At 57.4% G+C, this 10,320-nt stretch overlaps 1 protein-coding gene across 10 annotated transcripts in view; it reads right to left on the bottom strand.

Moving 5' to 3' along the window:
• The window catches only part of HIF3A (hypoxia inducible factor 3 subunit alpha), a 28,560-nt gene extending 18,928 nt beyond the window's left edge, over positions 1 to 9,632 (bottom strand). For 2 of the 10 annotated variants that reach the window (XM_019803597.2, XM_034672786.1), the window contains exons 1-6: positions 9,545 to 9,632; positions 4,452 to 4,642; positions 3,313 to 3,458; positions 1,616 to 1,700; positions 1,226 to 1,338; positions 878 to 1,086 (exon numbers count right to left, since the gene is read on the bottom strand). In XM_019803597.2, coding sequence (XP_019659156.2) covers positions 878 to 1,086; positions 1,226 to 1,338; positions 1,616 to 1,700; positions 3,313 to 3,458; positions 4,452 to 4,642; positions 9,545 to 9,570 — 770 coding nt within the window. In that variant the 5' untranslated portion in view covers positions 9,571 to 9,632. Of the gene's footprint in view, positions 1 to 877; positions 1,087 to 1,225; positions 1,339 to 1,615; positions 1,701 to 3,312; positions 3,459 to 4,451; positions 5,623 to 6,386; positions 6,731 to 8,167; positions 8,438 to 9,544 lie in introns of those variants that run through there. The other 8 variants (XM_034672785.1, XM_034672790.1, XM_019803598.2 and 5 more) reach the window with 8 other exon arrangements.
• Between the last annotated feature and the right edge of the window lie 688 nt (positions 9,633 to 10,320).

Here is a 10,320-nt window from a genome sequence, read left to right on the forward strand (position 1 = left end):
TTCTTCCTCTCCCACTCTCCCTGTTCCCTCTCTCGCTGGCTGTCTCTATCTCTGTCAAATAAATAAATAAAATCTTTAAAAAAAAAAGTAATAATGATGATAATGATTAAAAATATACACTTCTAGGGGTGTCTGGCTGGCTTAGTCGGTGGAGCACATGACTCTTGATCTCTGGGTCATGAGTTCAAGCCCACTTAATAAAAAAAATTTTTTTTTTTTTTTAAAAACACATCTCTATAGCGTTCTGCACCAGGCAATGCACGGGGTGCTCAGAATAGCTGCTCTTAGGAGGTTCTGGTATCACTCCATAGGACAGACCAGGAGAGCATGGCACAGAGAGGTGCCTGCGTTTGGCCAACGGTACACAGCCAGGCTTTACACCTGAGCCAACGGAGCCCAGGCTTGCCATTCCCAACCACGACTCCAGGGCGAGGGAATGAGGGAAGATTCAGGAACACGAAAGGCCGAAGGGAGAGAGGGGAAGAGGAAGGAAGAGAAGGAGACAGAAAGGGAAGGACTGGGGGGGAGGGTGATGAATAAGGACAGTGTGCTGAGTGCTGCCTTCCGTGTTGGGCACCGCACTAACTGCTTTACGTGCACTGACTCATTCAAGGAAAGCAACAGAAGGACAGGGAGGGAGTAATGAAGACTCAAAGGGGACACGGAGAGAACCCAAGGTAAAAAGGCCCACAGAGAATGCCAAGACGGACAGCCACACAGAGACGAGATAGATGGCATCAGAGAGAGACGGAGATGGACCAGAGGGAGAACCAGGGGGCAGGAGAAGAACCAGGGAGGGACCCCGGGCAGAAAGGAAGAGGAGAAGCCGGGCCAGTGGAGGGGTGGAGGGGTGGGGGGCAGCGGGGCTCCTGCCCACCTCTCATCACAGTAGGTGAACTTCATGTCCAGGCTGTGGCGGCTGAGGAAGGCCCCCCGGCCCAGTGGGGGCTCCAGGCTGCCCGGGTGGGGGATGGCTTCACAGATGAGCACCAGGCATTGCAGGGGGGGCTCCAAGTTGGGGCTCCCTGCTGGGGAAGTCTGTGCAAGGGGCTTGTAGGCCCTCATGTGTCCAGAGCAGTGCAGCACCTGGTTGGGGTGAGGGGGACGAGGCAGAGATGCACGTGGGCCTGGGGCCCCACGGGGCTGGGAGGTATGTCCCTGGGGTCCCCACGGGGAGCTGAGGAGGAGAAACCACTGCCCCTCCTCCCGACCAGGCCCCGCCCACCTTCCAGGTGGCTGCCTTGAGGTTGAGGGTGCGCCCACGGCTGGTGAGGGTGCTCTTCATGCGCAAGGAGAAGCACCGCTCGGTGGGGGCCTCCGGCTTCTTTTTGGATAGGCCTGGGGAGGGCCACAGGAAGGGGGTGAGCAGGTCGCCAGGCAGCTCTGGACAGGGCCCAGTTCCCTACAGCGCCCCGCCAGCCTCATTCCCAGAGTTGAGACCTGGAGCCAGGGAGGGGCCCCCGGGGGAAGGAAAGCTCCTTCAGACACCCCAGGGCAGGGCCGTGCCCCCTCTTCCCGTTTTCCTCAGTCCAGTCCTCCAGAGGAGGGGATAGGCTGAGGGGCGGGTGGGGCCTCGGCTTCTACAACCCGGGTCAGAGGCCTCCAAGGAACTTACTCTGCTGGGGGGTCAGGGCATCCTGGAGCTCCTCCTGGTCACACGGATGGATGAAATCAAAGATACTGTGTCCGATGAGCTCAAGCTGCCGGGGAGGGAAGCAGGGGGTAGAGGAGGACTTTAACCGTGTCCTCCTTCCCATCCTCACCATCCCTGCCCTGATTGACAAGCCTGGATTGCTTCACTAGTCCATTCACTCACTCACTCACTCACTTAGTCGGCTCAGCAACCGTCTCTTCAGCACCCACTATAGCCAGGCCCTCTTCCAGATGGGCAGGCAAAGCTGTGACCACACAGACAAAATCCCTGCCTCTCAGAGCTTACTGGCTAGCAGGGCAGATGGTCAAAAAGGAAACAAATAAAACAACACATATAAAACAATATGGTAAATAATAGGAAGAAAACTAGCGTAAGGCCATGAAATGATGGCATGCTATCTTAGAGGCCGTAGTCAAAGTCCATGTCTTGAGGTGATATTTAAACAAATTGCTGAACCAAGCCAGTGAAATGGTCATGTGGCTCTCTGGAGTGTTCTGGAAAGAGGGAACAGCAAGTGCAAAGGCCCTGAGGTGAGACCCCATTCAAATCCCACCTGTTTGGCAAGCCAAAGATAAGGCATGTTGTTTCAATTCAGGAAATGGGCGTGGTGCTGGCAGGAGGGGACTCAGATGGAAGGGGGCCCACACAGCTCACAATCCAGTGGTGGTGCTGACCGGGGAAGAGGGATCTCTCTCCTCTGATAGCACCTCCTGGAGCTGGATTCAAATCCTGGCTCTGCCACTTCCTAGCTTTGGGGCCTGCAGACATTCACCTCTCTGAACCCAAGAAGAGCTCAAGCTAACAGAGAAATTGGTACCAGGAGTGGGATAACAAGGCAGGAGAAAGGAACAGATGCCAAATCTGGAGCCCATTTATGTGAAGTAGGAAAAAGAATGATAACTCTCCTGTGGGGCATGCTGTATGGGTTAGCTGAAATCAGTTCTCACCCGTCTCCTGCCTTGCCATCCCCAGGACCTTGGTCATATTCCTCTTCTCCCACCCAGGGCCCTGCACCCCTCCCTGTGGATGGACCCTCAGCCTCTAGTCTTATCCCTCCAACTCTACCTCTGCGTGCACCAAGAGGGAGCTTTTCAAATCATAAATCCGATTCTGCCTCTCTCACAGCCTCTCCCCTGCTGAAAATCCTTCCACGGTTCCCCAGTGCCCTGGCAATACACCGAATTTGGCCCTAAATTATCTAGCTTTGTTGACCTCTCTAGACTTTTTTCTCTCACCTTTCCCATTGTACTCTGCACTTAGCCAGGATAAACATCTTTACTTCCCCTGAATGCTCTGTTTTATCTCACCTCTGGGTCTTTGCATATTGTTCCCTCAGCCATGCACATTCCCAGTCTTCCCTGTTCCCATCCATTCCCCATACCTTCTGACTGGGCTAAGTCCTTCAGGTTTCAGCTCAGATGTCTTCTTTTCCAGGAAGCCCTCGACTCCCCCTGAGGGTGCCCCCTTCCCCTGGCTCGCACGGCCCCTTAGGCTGCCCCATCCCAGCCCTGACCATTCTGCATCTTCCTGTCTGGTGACACGTCTGTCTCCTTTCTGTGCTGTGAGCCCTGTAGAGACAGGGCTAGACAGTCTCTGTCACCTCTGTATCCCGGCATCACCTGCACAGGGCCAGGCACAAAGCAGGCAGCTCCTCTCACCTGACTGAGGCCCAGGTGTTTGCTGACATTCTCCGACAGGTAAGCCATGTCTCCCTCGGCAGTGAGCACCATGACGAAGCCCTCCAGGGCCTTCAGGTAGCAGGCATCCAGAGCTTCGCCCCCTGCTCCCACCTGGTTCCACTCCCCTGGTGTCCGGGCCAGGGTGGATGGGGTGTCTCTAGTCAGCCACAGAGCCACCCTAGCTAGCCTCCCTCTGCCTTCCCTCACTCAGAAGAACTTACAGGTGCCCCCAGGTGAGCAAGAATATATGCCAGTGGTTTGGGAGTCCCCAGGAAGGGGGCAGGGCCACCAAGGGTTATGATCCTCAGAGGGCAGGGCTTCCCAGGGGCACAGAATTCTAAAGAGGTTGGGTCTCCCACGAGAATCGAATTCTAAGGGGGTGGGCCTCCTAAGAGGACAGACTTCTAAAAGGATGGGATTCCCAGGGGCCAAAATTTAAGGGTCCAGGGGCCAGAGGAAGTCAGAATTCTAAGGGGGAGCACGCCTCCCAGGGGTCCAGAATTTCAGAATTCTTGGGGCAGAACCTTGTGGATGGGCAGCATTCTAAAGAAGCAGGGACTCCCAGGTGACAGAATTGTAAAGGGGCAGAGCCTCCCAGGAAAATAAAATTCTACAGGGCAGGGAAGTCTCATGGGCAGAGCCTGCCAGAAGATGGCTCCACATTCCTCGTAAATAAAATCTTTTCAGGGTCCTGGGGATTCCAAGGGGTGTGTGTGTGTGTGTGTGTCTCAAAGCCCCCTGCAGGGTAGAATTTGGGTGGGAATTCAAGAGGATGGCTACTAAGGGGAGGGGCAATGGACCTAAGGAGCTAGGGAAGGGACTCTATCAAGTGGTCATTAAAAATTGGGCAGCTAAGCCTCCCAGGGATATTTATTGCAAGGTTTCTCTGAGGACCAAAGCCTAAGAGTTGAAGCACCTAAGGGAGTTAGCTGGCCTCCTATTCCTAGAATTCCGACTCGAAGGAGGTGGGGCTTCCCAAGGGGCGGGGCCTCACACGTGACCGACTACTGAGGGGCGGGGCCTCGTCAGGGAAGAGGCACCCAGGGGGTGGGGCTCCGCCGAGAAAACGTTAGGGGGCGGGGCCTCGCCAAGGTGGGAATTCCCGGGGTGGGGCTCACCTGCCGCGCAGAGGCGGTGCATGCGCAGGTAGCTGATGGTGAGGCGCATGATGGAGGCCTTGTCCAGGTGGGCGCTGACCCCGCGCGCGAAGGGCAGCGTGTGTGCCAGCTGGTACAGCACCTCGGTCTCCTGGCTGCGCCGGCTGCGGGCCGCATCCCGGGACTTCTCCTTGCGCAGCTCTGTGCTCGACCTGCGGGCATCGGCAGCGTTCACTGGCGGCGCCCCCGGAAGGGAAAGAGTTGGATGGGACCTGCACGTGGGGCGCTGCCACATGGGGCCCGGGCTCACAGAGGGCAGGGCCGCGACCGTGCAGGTCTCGCTGTGTGGCCCGGGCGAGTTCCCAAAGCTCTCTGGGACTGCGACGATTATACTCTGGGGCAGCTCCTAGCAGCGGATTTTATCTGTCCCTGCGCCAGCCCATGCTGCCCCCAGCGCCTCGCTCTCTGAGGCGTGCCCAGGGCCGCTGTCCCCTCCCTGACTTATCTGCTGTTTGTTCCCCGGGCTTGGGACGCCTGGGGGACAGGGAGGCCTCCTGCTGAGAGGGGGCTGGCTGAGCTGGCCCCAAGCCAGGGAAGGGAGGGAACATGAAGATGTCAGCAGCCTCCCGGCCCCCTGCCCTCCAGCCTCCCAGAACCCCCTCTCCTGCCCTTTCCCCTCCTCAGCTGAGCTGAATCCTCAGAATCTTAGAACACAGATCTCAAAGTCCAGCCAGCCACCAACAGGGGCCCTGCCGATGTGACACAGCAAACCAACCCCAGTGTTCTGTCGAGCCAACAGCTAACCACTCACCCCTACCCCTTAAACCACTTCAAATGCCTGACTTCTACATGTGGGATCCGGGGTAGAAGGATGAGATTGTTTTGTCAGAAATATCTGCCACTTATCCAGCTTTCTCCCATCTGTTCCCTGTGCCAAGTGGGTAATTTACATTAACCCATTAAGACCTCAGACGACCCCAGAAAGAAGGTAATAACATTATCCCCCTTGAACAGATGAGGAAACCAAGGCACAGAGAGGTTGCAGTGTTTGCCCCTAAGGAGTGAAGCCAGGTTTGAACAGTGGTCTGCCTGAACTCTCAGTTTTCTCTGTTCCATGGGCCTGGGTTTATCCCCAGGTTAGTGTTTCTCACTGTCTTAAATGTCTGAATCCAAACAACATAGTTTTTGAAAAAAAAATTAGAGTATATCACATATAGTACAGTATGTATAATCTTTTCTATATTTATAATATTGATAAAACTATTAATAAGCAGTTATGATTTGCTGAGCATGCATGTGTCTGGCACTGTTCTAAATACTCTGCTTTTGCACACTCATTCAATCACAGAAGGCACCTTAAATTTCCATTTCACAAAGGGGACACCAGGGCTCTGAAAGGTAAAGTCCTTTGTCCAAAAAGTCACAAAACTAGTAACTGGCAGAGCCAGGATTTGAACTCAGGCAGTGCGGTTCCAAAGCCTTCCTTCTTCTGATTCCTTCCTTGTGACCCACCCCGGGGAAGCAGAACTCTAGGAAGGGAGGCTGTCCCTTCCAAAAACCAGAGGCCACTCCCGGCGATGGCATCAACCTCACCCCCAAGCAGGAGACCTGCAGCCCCACCCACAACACGATGAGGAGAGGAGAGGGGAGGGGACTGTCCTGTCAGGCTGCAGAGGGAAAAAACTCCCTGCAACCAGTGGGAGGCACAGAAGTGGGCAGGCTGGGTGGAGGGGTGGAGGGAGCCAGCAATCACCCCCATCTCCTCCCTCCTGTTTGGTGGGAGGCAGGGGCCTCCAGTCCTGCTCTGCCCAGAGGACATTCCGTCCTGTCCTGTTCTGTTCCAGCCCTGTTTGTCTTCCTGCCCAGAGGGTGGGGGTGGGCGGGCCTCACTGAGCCGGGGCCCAGACAGAGGGAAGAGGGAGTGGGAAGGGAATGGGAGTGGGGCCGGCCCCCCACCTCCCGGGCAGCTGGGCTCTGTAATCCTCTCCGTGGCAGACTTCTCCCTCCATAGAAGGAGCCAGCTGGTGGCTGCAGCGGGACCCTCCTTCCAGCTCCCAGCCTGATCTCTGGATGTTCTTCTGACAGGAAGTGTGGGCCTCTCGCTGGCTTCAGAGACGCCTGGGTCTCCGGCCTTTCGTTAAACGGAGTAGGGAGGAGTTCGTCCGGTGCAGGGTTCCAGTCTTGACTCTGCTACTTATGAGCTGTGTAACTTTGGGACAAATTGCAGGCCTTCCCTGAGCATAACGACACGACCCCACAGGACTGTTTCAAAGATCACATGAATTCATATACGTCAAGGACTTAGAAGAGGGCCTGGCAATTGATGAGTGCCACGAGAAGGCTAAGCTTTCTACTATTCCCTCTTTTGTCGACATCAGCAATGGAAAGCTCCGGAGTCTCCTGTGCACTGGAGAAACCCGTGGGCTTTGGTGGTAACCCTGTGGTGTGGTGTGTGTGCCATCACACACACAACTTTTACACAAGAGCCTTGGAAGCAGACCAAAGCTTTCATCATGAGAGTCGTCACCATGATCGCTTTGCTGGGCTGAGCACTCAAGGAGCTAGAGACCCCCTTAAGTCCTCTCAATAGCCCTATGCAGCAGGAAAAGTGATCTCCCTTTCGCAGGGCCTGAACCCGAGGCTCTGAGCAATGCCATCACTGGCCCAAGTAACCCAGCCGGTAATCAGGGCCCCCACCACCGTGCAACTATGTCCCACCCATCTCGGCGAGCCCATCGTGTAGCTACTTCTACCCAGAATGCTGTCTGACTCTGACAGTTTACTGCAACCTGTGGAGTACCCTGCCCCCAAAGATCGGTTCCCTCACTGCTCCTTATTTTGATGTGGTTCAGGGGAACCCATTTTCCAGGATATGTCACTGAGGCTCAGAGAGGCAGTCACTGGCCCAAGGCCACGCATCCAGGAAGCAGATGAGCTGGGATCTGAACCTGACTTTAGGGCCCATGCTCTTAAATGCCATGTCTGGGTGGGCATGTCCAACCCAGGGGCCCCCACCCTGTCCCTCCTTTGCCCAGTGGCCTCAGTGCCTTCCCCTTGTCCCACCTCTGCTGCCTCCGGATTTCCCCAGCTGGCCAGTCTCCCCCACTGGCCCCATGCCCAGCCCTGGTCCAGCCCCCTGGCACTCTGCCCAGCTTGGGACGTGCAGCTGGAACCCTGCCACCCTTCCTCTGTGTTCCAGCAGAGAACAGGGGGCGGGGCCAGGGTCTGGAGGCCCCAGGGTGAGGCCTGGGAATGGGGGCTGGGGCCCAGTGGCCCCCCCGCCCCCACCCAACCAAGAAAGGGAGAAGCCCATCTCTGAAGAAACTGCCACCCGAGAGCAAAGGCAAGGAGAAAGTAGGAAGATCCCGAGCCACACTCAGGGCTGCTCTTGGCCCTCTCTCTTCTGACCCTGAGCTTGGTAGTGGGGGTCTTAGACCCCTCTTGGCCCAGCGAGGCCAGAGACAGGGTTTGGGTTTGAGAAAGGACTTGGGGTGGGGTCAGTCAGGAGGAGTCTCTCTGCCTCTGCCTCTGCCTCTGTTCATTCCCAAGGACATGGTAATCCAGTGGGGTGCCTGTACCCAAAGTCCTATCTTCTCCAGGAACCCTCTGATCTGGGGGGCACCCAGGCCCTTATACCCATCAGGGACATCCCAAGAACATCCCTGCCCGGGGCGGGATGGCAGTAAGGCTGAGCTGGAAGAAGGGAAGGGGTTGAGGAGGTATGGGGGCCCACTCACCATCACCCAGGCCCCCTTTGGCCCAAATGCCATCCTAGGGGTGCAGGAGGGGACGGAGCATGGCCGGGATCCGGGTGCGAGTTATGAGTGGGTGGTGCGCAGCACTGGGATGACACCACAGGAAAGGGTTGGCCTTGGGGAGGGGGGAGCGCCCCAGCTCAGCCAGGAGGGGCCCCCACCTAGCCAGGAGGGGGCGCTGGGAGGGGCTGGGCTGAGGCTGGCCCAGAAGGGGTGGGATGGAGTTCTCTGGCAGGCCCAGAGCCAGAGACTGGAATAGAACTGAAGGGGGGAACAGTGGGTGGGGGGGGGGGCTAAAAAACATGGGGGTGTGGGCAGATCCAATCAGACCTGGGAAGCCAGGGAGGAGAGAAGGGGGTGAGGCTTCCTGGATGCCTCAGATTGGACAAGGGAAACCAAGAGCCTGCAAGATTTTCTGGGGCCCCATGAAACATGGCCAGATAGACCCCCTGGCATTGGACCCAGAGTACTCAGCAGATCTGCACCTGCTGGGAGGTGATCACAAAAACCAGGAGGTTTCTGGCTGGGAGGGCCCAGCTGAACACTTCAGCAGGGCTTGCACTGAATTAGGCACAGCACCCTCCATGGGGGACTCCCCAAATAAGGCTTGGATGGTGTGCCCCTGTCCACAGTCACAGGCACTGAGTGGGGGTGGAGAGGGAGATAAGGGTCTAGACTTTGGGAAGTGGGTCAGACTGTTTCTCTGTTATTAAAAAGGGTGACTCTACCTTTCAAAAGGATACAGAAAGGTCCCTGGGAACGGTCCCAGATAGCTTCTGAAAGGGGAACCCCCCCTGCTTATTTCTAGGGAAACCAAGGTTTGAGAGACTGTCAGGGAGCATCGAATTGTAGGGGATCTCTCTGCTCTTGAACCTAGAAGCTGACTTTCCATTCCAAGGGACTCCCTGGATCTGGGAAGGTTTGGGTACCCCCATAGGATATACCCTAGGATCCCCAGGGTCCGGGGGCAAGGAACAAACTCAATTCTGGGAATTCGGAGGCCAGTAAGTTCAATACGTGAAAGGAGAATGCCTTCCGCAGAAACCCGGGAACTACTCGAACACAAGCACCCCCAATTCGGTAGCGACCCTAACCAGGAGAGAAAGCGAACCCGAAGCAGCAAGAAATTGGGGATCACCACCCTGAAGTCACTCCAGGCTAGAGGGGCGGGGCAGCCGGGGACTTCGGGAAATCCCCTTCGCCTGCAATCCCGTAGGGTGGAGGGTGCGGCGGAGATGTGCCTCCAAGCGCGCGTCCCGGGGCGTCCTCGGCTTGCACCCGCGCATCCCCCACCCGGATCAGGGGTCCCTGGAAGGAGAGCCCCCCGCTTCCCATCATTCCTGCCCCGAACCCCAGTACCTTGCGCGCTGTAACCCCAGCGCCATGGCTCGCCGTCGCCGCTCCGGAGCCCTTCGAGGCCCCTAGCCCCCTCCCCTGGCCCAGCGAGCCCCCTCCCCAGCTCCGCCCCCCGCCGCGCCGTTGGCTGCGCCGCGCCCGGCCCGCGGCTCCGGTTGGACGACGGGTGTGTCACTTCCAAGAAAGAGGCGGGACCAGAGGCGAGGACCTGGAACTCCCGGAGTGGGGGGATACCGCGGCGCCACACCCCTAGCCGCGGGCTTCCTTGGCAGTGTCTCCCGCAAGGTCTGCGGGGCGCGCCTCCTGGCCCAGCCTCTCTCGCCAAGTTCCGACACCAGCCCTCTCCCGAACCCACCCAGTTCGCTCTGACGCTGACACCTCACCCTCTAACCCTCACCCCCGGCCTACCCCTCCATTTCCCACCCCTCCCATTTCCCACCCCTGGTTGGGCCCCTCAGACCACCAGTCCAACCCCCTGCAAGTCGCCCAGCTCTGCCTCCTCGGACTCCCCCTCCTTATCCACTGAGAACCCCCGCTTCTCGCCACCCCAGCTCTACAATCCCTCCCGCTCTGTACCCCACCATTCCCTCTAGGTCCGCAGCTCCTCTGCCCCCATCCCTGCAGCCAGTACCCCCACCTCACCCCACTTCTCCAGTCTGGCACCCTTTGTACTCCAGCCCCACCTCCTTGCCTCCCTAACTCCCTTTTCAAGTTCCCAGTGTTGAATGATTAAGTTTATGTCAAGTAAGTATGTAAAACCCAAACACACCCACTTTTTA

The sequence above is a fragment of the Ailuropoda melanoleuca genome, chromosome 12 (genome assembly GCF_002007445.2).
Source record: "Ailuropoda melanoleuca isolate Jingjing chromosome 12, ASM200744v2, whole genome shotgun sequence".
Classification (NCBI taxonomy): Eukaryota; Metazoa; Chordata; class Mammalia; order Carnivora; family Ursidae; genus Ailuropoda; species Ailuropoda melanoleuca.